We start from the raw sequence: 17,208 nt of genomic DNA, 5'->3' as shown, positions 1-17,208 counted from the left end.
ATTAAACGTAAGAAAAAACCTTCAATTGAAGTGGTTGAAGTTGGGTGATAGATGGGGCGACACGGGGTGGGGTGTAAGGGGGCAATCCATCTTATCACACATAGTATCTTGGTAAGCAAAGACTAAGCATTGCTCAGATATGTTTTGTATCGCCCGATGGGCGCTCTGTCCTCCTAGACAGTGTGTGTAGTGGGCTAAAGCCAGCACTACATTGATGACGCCCCAGTCGATGGGGCTTCTTGTGTGGAGGCTTTGGTACCATGAGCGAACCGTCTGGAGAAGGGTCGGAGCATGAAACAAGGGTAGTATCGTGTTAAAACTAGATAGATAGATCTACATGATTTCTAAAACATCTCTCAAGGGAGGTAGGTCGCCCAATAAAGCGTTCTCATGAGTTGACTGTAAATCGTGACTCATGGAAGCCGACACCGAGTTTCGATTACCCGTCGTTGACAAGGCCGACAAACTCGGGGCGTACTTGAGAGTGTAAGGTACAGTATTGCCTGCTTCCAAGCTGTTGACTCTTGCGAGAACACGAGTGAGCTGGCTCTCGAGGTGTTCGACTCGAGTATGCAAGGCATCTTCGCGACATTGACGGTGAGCAGCGGCTTGCTTCCTCGACGGCAATTTTCGACTGGCTGCCTTATGCGTGCAGTCGCAATCGTAGGTAATACAAGCTGAAGCAACACGGCTTCAGGGCGTCACATTTCAGCTTTCTCGAGCAGCATAAATCGCACGCCTTGACAACATGTCAGTCGATAAACTTGAAGTCGCGGACTAGGAGCTATCTGACCTTTCAATTCAGCGGATACTCGCCGTCTACATTGGCGTTTAACATGCTGGCCATATTCAGGCGACGCGACTGCGCGGGTGTTGTGTCAGGACTGAGACAGAAGAGCAACTCTTTGAAATTCGACATCAGTCCGAGTCCTCGAACTGAGCGATGAGGCTATAGAATACTATAGTCTATAGTTGACATATGCCAAGAATGATATCCATGGAGTTTATAGGACAACTTGTAGAAACAGCTGTCAACTATTTTCTCTACTTCCCCTGCACGATCGGTCCGCGCCAGACCCACGCCTCATTCCCCTGAGTGATTCCGTGGAGGTTCCGCCGACACTGGTCGGAAGCTCGAGGTGGTGTTATGAGGGCCGAAATATTTCCAACGTTTGTAATCACAGCTTTTCAAGCTTCTTTGAAAACGAATACAAATCTCATTGCCGTCTACTGTTCATGATGGAGCCAATCGACATTTTTTCTCGAGGGTTCCTCCCAATATCACCGCCGCCACAATGTCCTCGACACCGCCCACCAGCACCATGGATACAAACATGAACCATGACCACTCTGCCAATGCAACATTTCCTGGTTCCAACACCAGCGACTACCAGGGCGACATCGAGAAGAATGGCCAGGCCAATGGTGAACAGGACCTGACAGAGTCACCTCCCGTCACAGAAGATATCAATGGCAGAGACTGCAATCTGCTTCGATATCTAGGTATACCACCTGTACTTTGTATGGCCTTGACACCACCGTAGCCGCCGATATTCAAGGGTCCGTAGTCGATACATTTGGCGAGATCGGCCAGCTCGCCTGGGTCGGCTCTGGGTTTCCCCTGGGCTCTGTTGCCATCATTCTGCTGCTGGGAGATTTATACAAGAACTTTAACACTAAATGGAACCTTATCATCACCATCCTCCTCTTTGAGGCAGGCTTTGCCTTGTGTGGCGTAGCGCCCTCCATGAATGTACTCACCGTCGGTCACGTCTTAACTGGTATTGGGGGGAGTGGCATCTATCTCGGCTCGTTAGTCTATTTCACTTCTATGATGACTAAAAAGGAACGAGGCTTTTATGTTTTGGTTCGTAGGGGCTTTCTGGGGTTTAGGTGCCGTGTTAGGACCAGTAATAGGGGGGCGCATTTTCCCAGAGCGCGGCTGTTTGGAGATGGGCCTTTTATATCAACCTGCCGGTAGGATTACCTGAAGCTTCATCATCATACTTCCGTGGCTAACAAGATGTAACTATAGGTAGGGCTTGTGACTATACCGTCGTTGGCCATCTGGTTGTCGGTCTCTCATCCTATCCAGGGTGTCAGTATCACTAAACGACTTGCTGGCATCGATTAGGTCGGCTTCCTCTTGGGCACCGGTATATGGGTTACCTTTCTACTCGCAATAACGATGGCCGGTAACCAATGGCTATGGAGCGATGGCAGAACTATCGCCACATAGGCTGCCTTCAGCGTTGTCATTATTGCCTATGCAATCCAGCAGACCTTTTGTATCTTCAATACCCCCTCCCAGCGCCTCTTCCCTATCCAACTACTCTGTCAACGAACACCAGTCCTGCTATTCATCGCGACTACGTCATTCTCGTTTTTTACGCTATCGCTGCCGTCTTTACTATTGCTGGCAGTGGTTTATTGGTTGTTAATCTTAACCCCAGTTCGCCAGCGTTCTTAATCTATGGTTTATCCGTCTTGGTAGCTGTCGGAGCAGGTTTATCCATGACCATTGCCTACCCCCTCGTATCATTCACCTTAGAGCCTCAAGATGTCGGCCCCGGAAACGCCTTTCTCAATATTGCTCAGATAGGTGGCCAAGTGCTTACACTTGGATATCTGGGTAGATCTACCAGTCCACGGGAAATCGTAACCTCTCTGCTTTATTAGCAGGGCAAGGCTACTTTGCATCGGAGATCAATGGGGCATTGGCCGGGGCAACTGGTTAGCCAGGCTTCCTCTCTAAGGCGAAAATGTCGTTACTCGTCGCTAAGGGCTCCACGATCTGGTCTTAGGGTAATGAAGTCGGGGTTGAAATTGATGGCTGGCTTTGATTGATTTCTTTAAAAAAAAAAAGAACAGAATGTATTATCCTATCGTCCGCTGTCGCTACATAGATACGCGGTGCAGCTGCATTTTATCCGTTTGACATGGATACTGCGACCGTCTTGACCATTTCTGACTGTTATCTTTCCGTTTCGCTCCCACACTTCGCGCCACACTCATCGCCTTGTATAGGTATTAATAGTAAAGCTGATTTGAAGGTCCCTGTCTTTTCCGGATGCCAGAACTTCCAGTCCTTGAGGCCTCCATACCAACACTTCAACCTTTGTATGCAATCTCTAACTATTCTTATTATAACTCACTTAGGCCATACTACGGTAGCTATTTATCTACCAAATCCAACCTTTCTTCGATATTAATGCAAGATTACCTACCTAGATTCATAGCGACTTAGCCTCCATGCAGAATTAGGGGGGCTATAACTGCCAAGACCTAAGATCGAGAACGCCGCCTCTATAAACCTCCACATAGAGACTTCACGAGTTCCTGAGTACTAACAATCAAACGAAGTTTCTTCCAGTTTTAGTTACCGTACAAGTAACGCTTGTAGCAAGGTATCAGTTCGATACCTACCTAGGTACCTATTACTCGAGTCCATACCATCACGTTGGCATAGATGATTGAATCTCGCCAAAACGTATAGCCCGTAAAGAGATTCGGATCCGGAACAATGGCTAATAACCCGGATCTGACGAGCCATGTAACGCTACCTCGCAGCCAAGCAACTCAATCTCAGCTCCCCCTCATCCCACCGTACATCATAGATGTTATGAACTTTTTAAGACATTCGGTTCAAGAAGGACCGAGATATTCCTAAGAAAAGGAGAAACTTGACTGAATTGTTTAGATGTCATGGAAATCATAGATCATGTTTGCAGATATCTACCTATAAAGCGATCCTATATAGGACGTAAAAAGGGGTCAATATTAATGTGATTGTACCCAGCAATGCTTTTTTTCTAATAAGACGAATCACAAACCTACAAACTCCCTAGAAGATGCTCTTCATTAATCCAATGGTCTCACTGAAGGTGCTAACTTTGTCATTCCTTGCCTGTCAGGCAACGGCATTTCTGAACGCTACTGAAACTAGTACTCAATTCACTCTTCAGAATGACGACTTGCTGGTAGTTATAAGTAAAAGCAGTGCGGGGGTTTCTAAGATACTTCTAGGAAATGAAGATCTTCTAGGTTCAAGTGGAAGAGGGCCGTACTTAGACTGCTCCTGTGTTCCTAGCGGTTTCTGGGCCCCTGGAGCTACCGCCAAATTCCAGCTCTTCAAGGGGACCGACGCAACCGGAACACCGTACGGAGGCGTCGTGATGCAAGATACTTACGCATCTACGAACCAGACACTGGGACAATATTGGTTTCTAAGAGAAGGCGAAACCGGCTTGCATGTTTTCTCCCGGGCCACCTACTACAACGAGAAGACGCCTTTCCTTCGAGGTCTTGGTGAACTACGGACGCTGTTCAGGCCGAGCACGAACTTGTGGACTCATCTTGTCAGTAGCGAAGGCAATTGGGCGCCCTTCCCTTCCTCCCAAGCTACTAGCAGGGCAATCACCGTCCAAGATGCGACGACTTATCTCGGCAATACGACTAGCGATCCCTATGTAGAACAATATTCAGATTACTTTACCAAGTACACCTTTTCTGAGGTTTGGCGTGACCATGATGTTCACGGACAATACTCGGATGGATCGACTAGCTCTGACGGAAACACTTACGGCGCCTGGCTGGTGCATAATACGAGAGAGACGTATTATGGTGGGCCGTTACACTCAGATCTGGTCGTTGACGGCATCGTGGTAAGTCCTCCCTTGGTCCCTTCTTGCTGCTGTTTTGGAGGATAAAAAGAGTTCACATTAATAACCTGTGTCCGTAGTACAATTACCTGGTATCAGGCCACCATGGCGCTCCTACCCCTAATATGACAAATGGCTTCGATCGAACCTGGGGTCCGCAATACTATCACTTCAATAGGGGCGGGAAGGATTCTACACTCGAGGAACTCAGGGCCGACGCAGCGCAGTATGCTAATCCAGAGTGGAACAGCGAATTCTACGACAGCATCGCTCAGCATGTTCCCAACTACACCCCAACGTCAAAGCGCGCCACATTCAAGGCCACCATCGACGTACCAGAGGGCGGAAAGCGGCCCATTGCCGTCCTCTCCGAAAACAAGCAGGATTTTCAACTGAACGTCTTCGAAATGTCTAGTCTGCAGTACTGGGCTGATATTGACCCCAGTACTGGAACAGTGGAGATCCCCATGGTGAAAGAAGGTACTTACAGGTTGACCGTATACGCGGAGGGCATCTTTGGATGGTTCATTCAGGATGATGTCGACGTATCGAAGACCTCGGATGCATATAACTTCCAATGGAAGCCAGAAAGTAAAGGCAAAGAAATATGGCGAATCGGCACACCGGACAAATCAGCGGGAGAGTACAGACATGGTTATGCGCCGGATACGTCGAAGCCCTTGCAGCCCGAACAATACCGCGTCTACTGGGCTAATTGGGATTTCCCAACTGACTTCCCAGACGGTGTTGTCTTCAAGGTCGGAGAAAGCAAGGAGGCGGAAGACTTCAACTACATCCACTGGAGCGTGTTTCCCGGACCTTCCAATTACTTCCGGTCGCAGCCATACTACGAAAATGTCAATAATTGGACCATCCAGTTCAATCTCACCAGTGATCAGCTTACTGGTGACGCCCAGACGGCGACGCTGACAGTCGAACTTGCGGGTGCCAAGACAGCCAACGGCAACGACAAGTGGGCATCGCTTCCCAACGAGAAGTACTCGAACCTGCCCTACACCGTCGCCGCCAACGGAAGGGATATCAGCACGTGGACCATACCATCTTACCGTAGCGGTTCGTGTGGTGCCCGAAGCAGTGTGGTCTGCCAGAATTTCGGCAACGAGTTCTCGTTTGAGGCGGCAGAGTTTCTGAAAGTGGGATTGAACGAATTCACCTTAAGCCTGCCGTTCAATGCGACAGATACCGAGACGGCCTTGTTGCCGGCCACTGTGTACGTACAGTATGATGCGTTGAAGTTTGAACTTAGTTAGAATAGGGGGTTTGTTTGAAGTCACCCACCGAGGGATTAACTACCTACTTTCTTTTAAAAGAGCCAAGAATTATATAAACTTCTTGATAAAATGGTAGTAGTTGGCGATCCATTGGCTTAGTCCAAGCTTACTGCTAAAATAGGGGCATATGTCCACTAGATATTAGGTGCATGTTAGCGTTGAACTGTGAAGTCCACTATTTATAGAAAGCGGTTGCATTATGAAGATTGATTGGCGGCTAGGATATGCGGAAGCTTCCGTGGTTGGTGCGACTAAGCGAAATGTGGCTTATCGATAAGATCCGTCGTTATCCTAATCCGCGTTTACCGTAATATGACGCGACGTCACAACTTCAACGTCGATCCTTAATTCCTCACTTAAACTTCTTTTATTTTCCATACCTATGCCCGATCTACGCTCGCATTGTTGGCGCTGCGTTGTCATTTGTCTGCATCGATGCGGTCCATAAGACATTCAACTTTATTCACCCACGTCGAAATCAGTAGCCCTTAGCACCGGACATCCAACCGCTAGAAGAGTATAGCCGCGATAGTTCTAGAATAGGATTTGCCCTGCCTGGATGGATAGACGATTCCGACAAATTCGTATGGCCCCAAACGATTACGATGAGGTAGCAGTAATGGATGAAGACATAAAGGGTGAAAGCCATAATAATAATGGCGCAGTCTTTGGGATGATTGAGAGGACGCCCCTCTCAAAGACCAGAAGTTTATCGGATGGAGGCGGCACACAATTATCGCCCTCTCCCCACATCCTCGAAGCCTCACGCCGCACATCAAAGGACGATACCGATAGATCTCTCAGTCTCAGCAAGGATAAGATCCAAGATATACCGGCCATCGCCCCGACTCCCGTCACCCCTCGTCGACCCGACTTTCCTATGCGTGGTCTATCGCTTCAGATGTCACAGTGCGATTCCGTTTCCCCGTCCCAGACACCTAACCAGGTCAAACTCGCCCCTCTTTCACCGAAACTTGACCATTCCCAAATTTATGCATCCCCAACCAATATTCTTCCCAGGCGGTCCCGTGGACTAGATTTCTCTAGAGCAGCCACCAGTTTACATCACTCCACCCTTGCCGAGCAATCATCACCCGATTCGTCTCCGACCATTGGAGGGCGCGCTATGAACATTCCCGGTCGAGGTAATGGTGATTTTGGCCAGGAATCTGTCAATTCTCTGTGGTCTATGATGGGTAACCAAGAGCGTATGAATGTTTCTGGTTCGGTAGGAAGCACTAATCCTCTAGCTTCGGATTCCTCTTCGAGCTCTGGTGATGACGACTTTATGGATGAGGAAATGGAGGATGCTATTTATACTACACCGCAGATTTCCAAGAACAGCCAGCCTCTTGGAAACCCAACGCCGGGTACCGGCAACGTCGTCCCGTGGATGCCTGGATCATCATCTGCTATTAACAGCCTTCAGAGCTTCCGAACACGGCCCCGCAAGCACCCGCGGAAGAGACTACGCGGCCCAACGGGACTAGGTTTTAGCCCTGCTGGTTCAGCCGTGTTCTCTAAGTCACCACCTAACAATGTTGCTAAGGAGATTAGGGATGTTCCTATCCCTCATGCACGCAGAGAAAGCATCAGTTGGGCCGCCAACCAATTGCATATATCCGGTAGCGAGAACGAAGACAAATCCATGGAGGCTGGAGAAGTGCTGTCGAGAGATGGCCCTAGAGGTGTCGTCAAGCGGGTTGTTACGAGAAGGGGTAGTCTACTAGTAAGTCTTCCCGTTCATCTTTGCCCAAGTAATACTTATTAAACACTTCTCTCAGCCAAAGACGAAGGGTTTTGCGCGTATCCGTGCTGCCCTGGCAGAGGAAAGCACCCCCATAGATTCGGAAGTTCGCCGAGAAGCAGAAGTCATTCGCCAAGTTCGAGAAAGCGACATGGACCTTGAGCATCGTGCACCACCTGGTCAAACACCAGGTTTAGATATCCCGAACCTATCGACAGCACAGTCGTCCCCAAATCTCAATACTGCTCAAGAATCCCTTGACGATATTCCGGAGGATGATATGATGACGGACTCGGGATTGTCAGGTAGTTTCAAGCAGCAGGCCATGAAGAACTTGAAGAAGAACTTCTTCGAAACGTTTTCCGAAACAGGCAGTGTGGGTGGCAACCGGGTCACTCCGCCGCCTTCGTACTTCATGCCCAGAGGCTCCTCGTCCGGGATGAGCGAGGACGTTAACATGGATTCGCCATCGTTGTCTGCAGGATCTAGCAACGTTAATCCATTTAACCTAGGCCCCAGCATTGGAATGACGACCGGCGGCCCCGGAAGCGAGGGTCGAAAATCGGATACCCCGCAACCTGCTTCGGCACCGCTGTCGCAAGGAGGCAGCATTCCGCCAACCGCAGCGGAGATCACTCGTCGCATAAACAATAAACGCCGAAGAGACGACGACTTCGACCCACACAGCTTCAAGAGAAGGGCTGTAAGCCCTGGAATGAATAGCGTTCATAACTCTCCAATCACACAAAGTCCCCTACAGCGGGATATGCCGTGGGGCTCCCGACCAGGGAGTAACCACGGCGGGGATAAAGCATCAGGTACCCCGAGCGAGAACGGAAGCGCTGGTGGAAATGGGAGGCCTATCAATGGGGCCAAAGGTCGAGTGGGATTTCAAGGAATGGTCGATACCAACGATGGTCTGATGCGCATGAGCATCGAGTAACGCAGATGAAGGTACATGCAGCTATTGCAGGTCATGTGATGATCCGCGAAGCGAATATGACGGGAATGGTGGATGCTTCATGTTTAGGGTATAGCATAGGAGTACAACGGACGGAGTCTGTCGGTCTTTCAGACCCAGGTTAGCAAATTCGTCCCACCGTCCATTTTTAAGCGGTAGTTGCTAGAGCAGTGCTGAATACCCGAATGATATATGATCAATATTAATTGCATTGCTTGCATCGCTGCGTTTGCTCTAAAGCTAATAATATAGAGTTGAGTTACGGGACGAGGTTTGTTAGAGAATGATATGACTCCAGACTAAGCATACATGAGGTAAGAATGTCTGTGAGCTGGACTGAATTAATCGGATGAAGCATATAGATAGCTTCAAACTGACCCGCTCTCGTCATCCGAATATAAGCTCAGGAGAGTGGACGTGAGGTGTCAGCTACATTCCAATTCTTCGCTATACCATTGTCTGTGTTTTGGTATTGAGTACCAGAAATGTTCCCATTATGAATATAAGCCAGTCAATTTGAACTATACATGTATGGCCTAGACGTCATACGACCTTATTACATAGAGATTACGCTTCCGCGTTATGAAAGGTTGAACTTTCTAAGCTACGCCGCGGCACGGCTAAGTCTACTCGACCGCCTCCTTCCAAGCTCTGGCGAAGGCTCGACTGGCTTCTCCTCTTTCTTCGGCTTATTGGACTTGCGCGATGCTTTGATGGCAAGTTTTGGATCCTCCTCCTCCTCCTCTTCCTTCTTGACGGGTTTCGACTTTGCAGTTTTAGCCTTCTTGCTAGATCGTCCTTCCGCTTCTGCATCACTATTGGTCTCTTTCTTGTTCTTGTTCTTGCCCTTGAAGAATCGGCTCTCTGTTTCCTTTTCCTCTTCCGACGGCGTGGGCTCCCCCTTAGCGTTGTCAATGGTCGTGCGTCCTCTCTTCTTCTGTACGCTAGGAACCACGCAGCTTGTTCGCCCGCCAACAGTGATGTGAATAATCTTGTCGCCGTTCGGGAGAGTGGTTGGTGAATCTTTCTTCCCTTTGCCCCATCGGTGCTTGAATAGCCAATCTTCGGGAAACAGGTCCGAATCTCCTAACTTTTCGACCGCGGTCTCACATACGTATCGAATGGCTTTATATAGGGCGCCGATGTCTGCGTCATCGAAGTCATCGCAGTATTGCTCCGGGTGAAGTTTGGCTTGATACAAGACCTCATCGCCGACCCAATTGCCAATCCCGCTAATTGTCGCCTGGTCTAGTAGCAAGGCCTTGACCGGGACATGTCTACTTCTCATTTTCTGCCGTAAGAAGTTTTCGGTAAATATGTCCTTATCGACAACGGGATCCGGCCCGTTCTCAACCAGAGGCGAATGCTTTCTAATATCCTCTCCGGGACAATCAACTAGACGTACGCGGCCGAAGCGCCTAGAGTCGATATAGGCGACCTCGACTTTAGGATCATCAGTTTCGAAATGAAATTTCCAAAATTTAGGGGGCCATTGTTCTCCATTTCCCTTCGTCCTCTCGACATGGCGTGAGTAACCGGTCTGCTTGCCCCGAATTTCGACCCAGCCCGTCATTCCTAGGTGCAGGACGGTGTGCGGCGGCGCGGAGAATACCATCCAGAAGTATTTCCCCTGACTCCCGACATCTACTACCTTCTTCCCGGTGAGAGCCTTCTCGAACGCAGGGCCGCTCGTACCGACTTTACCGAAGATATTATTATCATCTGGGGCCAACACCTTTTTTATGGTCTTCCCTATTAGATTTTGGCGTAGGTAGTAAACAACGCGGGCAACTTTGAACTATTAATATCTTATGTTTCTGAGATGTGATATGCGCTTCACTCACCTTCGGCAATTTCAGGCATTGTCGGAGTCCGGACTTACAATTAATGAATTATTTTCAAAATGCCAAGTCTAAAATTGAATATCACTAATATTTTTGTCTAGAATAAGTGATGACATACGATATCTTGAAAAGTAAATAAAACAATCCCGTGGATGCCTACCTAATGTACATTACGTGCCGCAGCTTCATAGACCGTGCATGGGTTTCGGCAACGGCCGTCTGACTCAATCAGATCTGGCAGCCTTGGATTTCTGGCATTGAGATCTGACAAGTTACAGGGTACGAAGTACATACGTATCCATCTCTAAGGCTTTTTGAGCTTTTAAGAGGATTGCCTAGTAAAGTTGCAGATAGAATTTGATATCATAACTCATAATTAGTAATCTTGTAATGAACTTGCATTGAAGAGAGTAATGCCGACTTATGGATACAAAGAAACCATTCTGTGCTTTTAGCTCCAATGGCGATGCATCGAAAAGAAGGTCAGAAAAATGCAAGAAAAGCGGATAGGACAAAGCGGAAGCATGTACTACGTAGTACTATTGTATTCCGTATCGCGTGAAGTCGGCAAATTTAGGAGGTATTTGACCAATCACCTTCCTTCCCCGAATAAAGAGAGATGGCGGTAACCCACCCCCACTAGAACTACGGCCGGTCACAGGCCTCACAGGCCTATGAGACATAATCAAGGGTCGTTCTTGGGTCTTTCTTGGGTCAGAGGCTCACAAAGTCGAAGCTTAGTGGTTACGAGTTGCGGTTGCAGCAGTTGCAGAAGGTGCAGCGCATTGCTCCACTTGGCCGTTCTTGTGGTTCTGACGTTTTTAGTTCGCGGCCATTGCCACCCCATGCCACCGAAACCACCCACTAGCATCGCTAATAATCCTCGCTGAAGGTCCATTGAGGTCCATTTTGCGTAACCTTAACCGTAAACTCAGCTAACCCAGCAGAATTTTTTTTTTCTCTCGCAGGTGCCAGGTGCCACAGGTGAAGGGCCCCGCGGTTCAATTGGAAGGAAAAGACCAAGTCCCTCCAATCTACTTCAATCTTTCTTCTCCCTGTCGTGCAGCCAGCAAAGTTGCAACCAAACCTTGAAGATTTTACAATCGCGCACACTTTTCCAACAAATATCTCGTTATTTCGTCTTCACAATGGATCTTCTCTAGGATTTAACAACTAGGTCTCTTTGAGCAGCTCTCCATACATTCGCTTCAGCTTGAGACCAGTACTTGTCTCGCTTTCTTCTTTTGGTCTTGTGACCTGTCCATCCTCGGTCCAGAAGTTGCAGAGCTTGACCACTTCGACACTCTGACGTCGGCATATTTCAACCTACCGCAATCGGAGCAAATAGGAATCCCCTGCTGCAGCAACAACAAAAAATCTTGGAAGAAAAGAAATCGTCGTTGAGAACCACTTTGACTACAATACACCATCGAGCTACCTTCCTCGCCCCCATTTCTCTCCAAGCTGGTTTGTGTTCGTCTACCTAGGTAGTCAAAGAACAACGTTTCCTTTCGACACCGCCTTTCGTTTCCAGCAAGTAGATCGTCAAGATGGTTAGAAACATCGTCATTCTCTCCGGGAACTCCCATCCCTCCCTCACAGAGTCCGTATGCAATATGCTCGGAATTCCCAGTGGGAACCGCATATTGAGCAAATTCTCTGTCGGGGAGTCCCGTTGCGAGATTCAAGACTCGGTACGAGGCAAGGATGTTTTCATCATCCAGTCCGGAGGTGGTTCCATAAATGACCACTTGATAGAACTCTGCATCAGTATGTATCACTGGGAGGTTTTCTAGCTTATTGTATCACCAGATCTGACGAGAGAAAATAGTGATATCTGCCTGCAAGACTGGTTCGGCCAAGCGTGTCACAGCCGTGCTCCCGTTGTTCCCCTACTCTCGACAACCAGACTTGCCCTACAATAAGATTGGGGCACCACTGTCGAAGCCCCCGACCGAGGTTCCAAAGGACAAGTACACGTTTGAGAGTGTCCCGGCAACGCCTGGTCCTGGCATCATTAAGAGTGCTAGTTTCAACAGAGAAACGGACCTCGCTAGGGTGATGAGCAAGACCTCCCTTACTAACGGAACCGGGAGCGTGAACGGCCTTCAACGTAATCATAGCGAGAACTACATTAACGGCAATGGGAACGCCAACGGGCATAGCAGCGGGAGCACCAATGGAAGCATTAACGGCGACCAACATACGGCTGTATACCAGACCCATTCACGTGCCGGGAGCTATACGACTCACGACTACGAAAATCCCGGACTCATTTCAACGTTCCAGGCTAAACCAGGATATAAGAGATGGGTTGCGCAGGCTGGAACTCTGGTGGCAGATCTCCTGACCTGTGCCGGTGCTGACCAGTATGTGTCCTCCCTAACTTAAGGATGGATTCATTGCCCTTGTATTGGGCCTTCATCTTAAAACCCCCTAATAAATTAGTTCCGCATAGGAGCTAGACACGCGAGGACATTAGCTAACGATAGTTGCAGCGTCGTCGCCCTGGATCTTCATGACCCGCAATACCAGGGTTTCTTCGACATCCCGATGGATAACTTGTACGGCCGCCCCTTGCTGAAACGCTATATCCAGCAAAACATTCCCGACTATAAGGAGGCCGTGATTGTGAGTCCAGATGCTGGTGGCGCAAAACGAGCCACGGCAATTGCGGATAGTTTGGGCATGGACTTTGCCCTCATCCATAAGGTAAGATGATTGTGTTTTGTAGGTGTCTTCAAACTCATTCGGCCCAACTAGGAACGACGACCAACGCGAATAACGGATCGACAAAACGCGACGATGATGCTAGTAGGCAACGTTGCCAACCGAGTCTGTGTTATAGTTGACGATCTGGCCGATACCGCGAACACCATTACCCGCGCTGCGAAGTTGGTGCGAAAAGAGGGAGCAACGGCTGTCTACGCACTCCTTACTCACGGTGTACTAAGTGGTGACGCCATCGCCCGTATCAATGCTTCAGCTCTAGACAAGGTTATTGTAACCAACTCGGTTCCTCAGGACGAGCACAAGAGATTGTGCCCCAAACTTGAAGTATTGGACGTTGCACCGATATTCGCCGAAGCTATCCGCCGCATCCACCATGGTGAATCTATCAGCGTTCTGTTTCAGTATGACTGAGCAGCCGCTTGATTCGAAGTAGGATGGAAGTTATCCTACTACTAAGGGCCTCGCCGACCGTTCACGGTCACCACTACACGAAGGCAATCTGTTAGGACGCAACATGAAGGGACGAGTCTGATGGGCCACATTTCGCTTCCGAATGATTCCTTTGCGAGCATAATAATTATGCTTATGACGCATTTCCTATTTGGGGGAATTCTTTTGGACCTGAGCTTCGAAGCTCGGTTTTAATCGTCTCTCGTTTCATATGGAATGCATAGGGTCCGACGGCGACCACACTCAAGGTAGGCTAGATTTATTAGCTGGTTTGCTTTCTCCTGCGTCTGCCACTACGACCGGGCACTTCTGATAATGTTGGGGGTTTCTCGCGAAATCAGTCGCGTCTCATAGGCGTCTTATAGAGAGGAGTTTCTAGGTCGGCAAAGTAACACAAGCTTCTCACAAGCCTTCCTCATCGTAAATACCACACCGCCATACCCCAAGTTTCGTACTTGTGATTTGCGCTTTTGGACAGGCCTTATCTTGGTGATAAGGGACGCCAAGTAGCTGGTTATGTACTTACCTACGCGTAGGTACGGCTATAAGGCTAGGTCTAGTACATACTAGTCCGTCTGTCTATTGGAAAGCATGAGGTTTAATGTTGGGGTAGATTCTAGACTTTGGTGTACATTGATTGCATTACAGGTCGGGGGTAATTCATGATTGATTATGTTGGCGTGATGATGATCTGATAGAATAGCCCCGATAGACTATGAATATACTCGGGTATGTGTAATATATATCATCTATTGATATTCGCAAAAACACATGCAATTTTATAACTTCAATGCTGGGTCTGTTTAAACGTAGGTAGGTAGGTAGTTGAAAATGCTCCTGATAGTCAGCGAGAATCGGAGTTTAAAACCGTCTTGGGTTTCGATTTCCGTTTTGATTTCTGCATCACGTCATGTTATGCCCCAATCCAGTGGCATCAATCTCAGGTAACGTTGGGACTTAGTCCGTTTCGAGTGAGACGCCAACCAATGGTGAATCCCAATTACAGTCAGGAACCCCGAAACGGAATCGGTTTAGGGAATCACGTCCGGCAAAAACGTTGGCCAAAATTTGCCGGCGCAGTTCGGTTCGCCCTTTCTCCCAATCACTCGGTGGACCTCGGCATGTGCTTTCGCTACCTGTTAGTCCACCTAGGCATTGCCCAATTCCTCCCCCAGATTCCATGCATCCCGTCGGCTTGAATGAACGGTCGTTAATAGGTTACTCCCCGCCTCTTGTACGATAGCGATACTACATTCTCGTCGAAACTTAACTTTTACACAAAATAACTTGGTTCTTTTTAGTCTACTCAATTTTCTCTACCTATTTAATTTACATCGATTCCCTACGCACATTTAGGTCTACACGGCTTCCTTGCATTTCCGCGTAAACCCGTGCCATACGATACCATCCCTTCGATCGACCGCAATATTATAGCGCAAACCCTCACGAGCCGATCCGAAACTCACATTTCGTGTCCATATCAACGTTAAAAAAAGAAAAACGTCCCATCCCATCCCATAACAACCCCGCGAAACAAAATGGTCGCCGACGCCGTCGTATACCACCCCACGGTGGCGCACTACCTGAAGTTCGTGGCGACGACGGTGGGGCGCGACAAGCTGCTGCGCACGCTGCAGTACTTCTCGCGCTTCTACGCGTGGTACCTGTACCGGACGAACGGGACCAAGGCCGAAGTGGCGCCCTACGAGGCCATCAAGAAGCAGTTCGGCCTCGCGCGCAAGCTGCTGCGCGTCGGCAAGAACGTCGAGCACTTCAAGGCCGCGGCCCAGGCCGCCGACAACAAGGCCGGCGTGCCCGACGCCGTGCTCCGCTACGCGGCGGTGGGTAGGCAGTTGGGCTATGCTGGGTACCTTACCTTCGACGCGGCGACGGTGCTCGATTCGCTCGGTGTGAGGAAGTGGGAGGGCGCGAAGAGGGCGCAGAGGGAGGCTTATCGCTTTTGGGCTATGGGCCTGCTGTGCAGTGTCGTGGCTCAGGTGTATACTTTGTACCGGCTGAGGGAGCGCGAGGCGAAGGTCGATAAGAAGGAGGGCGAGGGCGTGGTGGAGAGTAAGAGGATTGTTTTGTAAGTTTTCTCCTTCCTACATACCTACCTACCTACCTACCTACCTACCTTCCCTAGTTGAACGAATGGGATTGGAGGGCTAACGCAGACATATATAGGGAGCGCGCCGCGAGCCAACTGCAGCTCCTGTCGGATCTCTGCGATCTGACGGTCCCGACGGCGGCGCTGGGATGGGTCGGGTTCGACGACGGGTTCGTCGGCCTGGCGGGCACGGTGAGCAGTTTGATCGGCGTGTATTCGCAATGGAAGAAGACCGCGTAAGGAGTCTCGCGAGGCATTGGATCAGACGGATAACTCGGTTAGAGCGTTTCCGGAAAGGAAGAAGTGGTCTGGAGAAGGGTATCAACGTATCCGGAGCCCGGGGGTGAAAGCACTATGATGGTGGCGGATGATAAGTGTTATACTACTCTTATAACGCGTATCGTCAAGTCACGATGTACAAAAATCAGACACGGATTCTTTTCCACAGCCCCAGCCAGCCAAGCGTGCCGGTTTCTAGAATACTACTAGCAGGTCGAGGTTTGAGCTTAGGAAGGGGCGGGGAAAAGGGGGAGGGGTGGATGAACTTTTGTGTAGGTAGGGAGTTTCACGGTGGATTCTTCTGATATTAACTCCTAATCGAGAAGCCGCAGGTTTTTGTTTTTGATTCGCCCGAGACTGGGAGTTTGCGTTTAGGGGATTCGTGTGATGGTAATATATATTATGTATCGTGAAAATCTCCGACTTGACGTGATGTGACGTGGACGGATGCTGTGGGGTTCGTAGGATGTTGATCTGTTGGTCCCCGAGGCTGAATGGGCGGCATTGTGGTGTTATAATTCGTGACGGTTTTTTGGCCTACTGTTTCTAAAATCTAATGGGGATATCGCGGAGGTCGAGTAGAATGGGACAAGTTGTTGATTATATCTATACTCGGCCCATCAAACATGTTTCAACCTTCATGTAGGTATATTAAACCCGAGCCGGGCAGGCCCCTATATGGAGAAGCACTGACGCAAGCTATTAGGCTTCCAGCACTCTTCTTTAAGACTACAGATAAAGCACAATCAGGATAATGATGGCGTTGTATGAAGTTATCACATTGATGGATGGTTAGACATGAGACGAGTGAATGTGTATGCCTGCTCCTTGCATGCTGATCAAGGAGAGCTAGCTAAAGCTGTATAGACTCCAATGACGTAAGACCTGTGATATGAATAGATAGCCTCAAACACCATAACATGGTCCAATACCGTCTCCTAAAATAAAATAGGGATTGAACTGAATGAAGACGAGTTGGGACGATAGCTTAAGTCGCTAAATAGCTTGCGTGAAAATAGTTGTCGAACTACCCACTTGCTGGTCGAAACGCCGCCTAGAGACATTAGTTAGATTCCCATCAACATCAATTAGTCGTACACCATTAGTAATACTATACCGAGTCTAAGAGTCGAA

The 17,208-nt window shown here is 49.0% G+C and overlaps 7 protein-coding genes across 7 annotated transcripts; 6 read left to right on the top strand and 1 right to left on the bottom strand.

Annotated features, from left to right (window-relative positions):
• Nucleotides 1-1,646: 1,646 nt before the first annotated feature.
• On the top strand, nucleotides 1,647-2,092 carry F4807DRAFT_36699 (uncharacterized protein). The gene has a single exon (XM_047995644.1). The coding sequence runs from the start codon at nucleotides 1,748-1,750 to the stop codon at nucleotides 1,979-1,981; it is 234 nt and encodes a 77-aa protein (XP_047855912.1). The 5' UTR covers nucleotides 1,647-1,747; the 3' UTR covers nucleotides 1,982-2,092.
• Nucleotides 1,780-3,117, top strand: F4807DRAFT_420204 (uncharacterized protein). Its single transcript, XM_047997477.1, has 3 exons — nucleotides 1,780-1,800; nucleotides 1,988-2,087; nucleotides 2,170-3,117. Exon 3 carries the CDS (start codon nucleotides 2,203-2,205, stop codon nucleotides 2,677-2,679), a length of 477 nt encoding a protein of 158 aa, XP_047855911.1. The 5' UTR covers nucleotides 1,780-1,800; nucleotides 1,988-2,087; nucleotides 2,170-2,202; the 3' UTR covers nucleotides 2,680-3,117.
• Nucleotides 3,118-3,702: 585 nt separating this feature from the next.
• Nucleotides 3,703-6,098, top strand: F4807DRAFT_36703 (polysaccharide lyase family 4 protein). Its single transcript, XM_047995645.1, has 2 exons — nucleotides 3,703-4,664; nucleotides 4,742-6,098. Exons 1-2 carry the CDS (start codon nucleotides 3,852-3,854, stop codon nucleotides 5,930-5,932), a joined length of 2,004 nt encoding a protein of 667 aa, XP_047855910.1. The 5' UTR covers nucleotides 3,703-3,851; the 3' UTR covers nucleotides 5,933-6,098.
• A 184-nt stretch (nucleotides 6,099-6,282) lies between these two features.
• On the top strand, nucleotides 6,283-8,867 carry F4807DRAFT_420201 (uncharacterized protein). Its single transcript, XM_047997476.1, has 2 exons — nucleotides 6,283-7,682; nucleotides 7,738-8,867. Exons 1-2 carry the CDS (start codon nucleotides 6,513-6,515, stop codon nucleotides 8,641-8,643), a joined length of 2,076 nt encoding a protein of 691 aa, XP_047855909.1. The 5' UTR covers nucleotides 6,283-6,512; the 3' UTR covers nucleotides 8,644-8,867.
• A 47-nt stretch (nucleotides 8,868-8,914) lies between these two features.
• F4807DRAFT_36685 (Formamidopyrimidine-DNA glycosylase N-terminal domain-containing protein) lies at nucleotides 8,915-10,954 on the bottom strand. Its single transcript, XM_047995641.1, has 2 exons — nucleotides 10,506-10,954; nucleotides 8,915-10,452 (listed from the first exon to the last, which is right to left on the bottom strand). The coding sequence occupies exons 1-2, from the start codon at nucleotides 10,522-10,524 to the stop codon at nucleotides 9,266-9,268; spliced, it is 1,206 nt and encodes a 401-aa protein (XP_047855908.1). The 5' UTR covers nucleotides 10,525-10,954; the 3' UTR covers nucleotides 8,915-9,265.
• A 985-nt stretch (nucleotides 10,955-11,939) lies between these two features.
• On the top strand, nucleotides 11,940-13,999 carry F4807DRAFT_36671 (phosphoribosyl pyrophosphokinase). The gene is made up of 4 exons (XM_047995638.1): nucleotides 11,940-12,275; nucleotides 12,337-12,874; nucleotides 13,004-13,217; nucleotides 13,269-13,999. Exons 1-4 carry the CDS (start codon nucleotides 12,056-12,058, stop codon nucleotides 13,647-13,649), a joined length of 1,353 nt encoding a protein of 450 aa, XP_047855907.1. The 5' UTR covers nucleotides 11,940-12,055; the 3' UTR covers nucleotides 13,650-13,999.
• A 1,080-nt stretch (nucleotides 14,000-15,079) lies between these two features.
• On the top strand, nucleotides 15,080-16,122 carry F4807DRAFT_36567 (peroxisomal biogenesis factor 11). Its single transcript, XM_047995629.1, has 2 exons — nucleotides 15,080-15,774; nucleotides 15,873-16,122. Exons 1-2 carry the CDS (start codon nucleotides 15,227-15,229, stop codon nucleotides 16,033-16,035), a joined length of 711 nt encoding a protein of 236 aa, XP_047855906.1. The 5' UTR covers nucleotides 15,080-15,226; the 3' UTR covers nucleotides 16,036-16,122.
• Nucleotides 16,123-17,208: the final 1,086 nt, after the last annotated feature.

This window comes from Annulohypoxylon truncatum (genome assembly GCF_022578515.1).
Source record: "Annulohypoxylon truncatum strain CBS 140777 unplaced genomic scaffold F4807scaffold_10, whole genome shotgun sequence".
In the NCBI taxonomy this organism is placed as follows: Eukaryota; Fungi; Ascomycota; class Sordariomycetes; order Xylariales; family Hypoxylaceae; genus Annulohypoxylon; species Annulohypoxylon truncatum.
Note: the sequence above shows the minus strand (reverse complement) of the source record. Positions and strands in the feature narration are given on the sequence as shown.

Excerpts from the sequence above, each read along its gene's own strand:
- F4807DRAFT_36699 (XM_047995644.1), top strand. The coding sequence starts at position 1,748 with ATGAATGTACTCACCGTCGGTCACGTCTTAACTGGTATTGGGGGGAGT.
- F4807DRAFT_420204 (XM_047997477.1), top strand. The coding sequence starts at position 2,203 with ATGGCTATGGAGCGATGGCAGAACTATCGCCACATAGGCTGCCTTCAG.
- F4807DRAFT_36703 (XM_047995645.1), top strand. The coding sequence starts at position 3,852 with ATGCTCTTCATTAATCCAATGGTCTCACTGAAGGTGCTAACTTTGTCA. Across the intron at positions 4,665-4,741 it reads TGGTCGTTGACGGCATCGTG|TACAATTACCTGGTATCAGG; the intron begins GTAAGTCCTCCC and ends CTGTGTCCGTAG.
- F4807DRAFT_420201 (XM_047997476.1), top strand. The coding sequence starts at position 6,513 with ATGGATAGACGATTCCGACAAATTCGTATGGCCCCAAACGATTACGAT. Across the intron at positions 7,683-7,737 it reads CGAGAAGGGGTAGTCTACTA|CCAAAGACGAAGGGTTTTGC; the intron begins GTAAGTCTTCCC and ends CACTTCTCTCAG.
- F4807DRAFT_36671 (XM_047995638.1), top strand. The coding sequence starts at position 12,056 with ATGGTTAGAAACATCGTCATTCTCTCCGGGAACTCCCATCCCTCCCTC. Across the intron at positions 12,276-12,336 it reads CTTGATAGAACTCTGCATCA|TGATATCTGCCTGCAAGACT; the intron begins GTATGTATCACT and ends GAGAGAAAATAG. Across the intron at positions 12,875-13,003 it reads ACCTGTGCCGGTGCTGACCA|CGTCGTCGCCCTGGATCTTC; the intron begins GTATGTGTCCTC and ends CGATAGTTGCAG.
- F4807DRAFT_36567 (XM_047995629.1), top strand. The coding sequence starts at position 15,227 with ATGGTCGCCGACGCCGTCGTATACCACCCCACGGTGGCGCACTACCTG. Across the intron at positions 15,775-15,872 it reads GAGAGTAAGAGGATTGTTTT|GGAGCGCGCCGCGAGCCAAC; the intron begins GTAAGTTTTCTC and ends AGACATATATAG.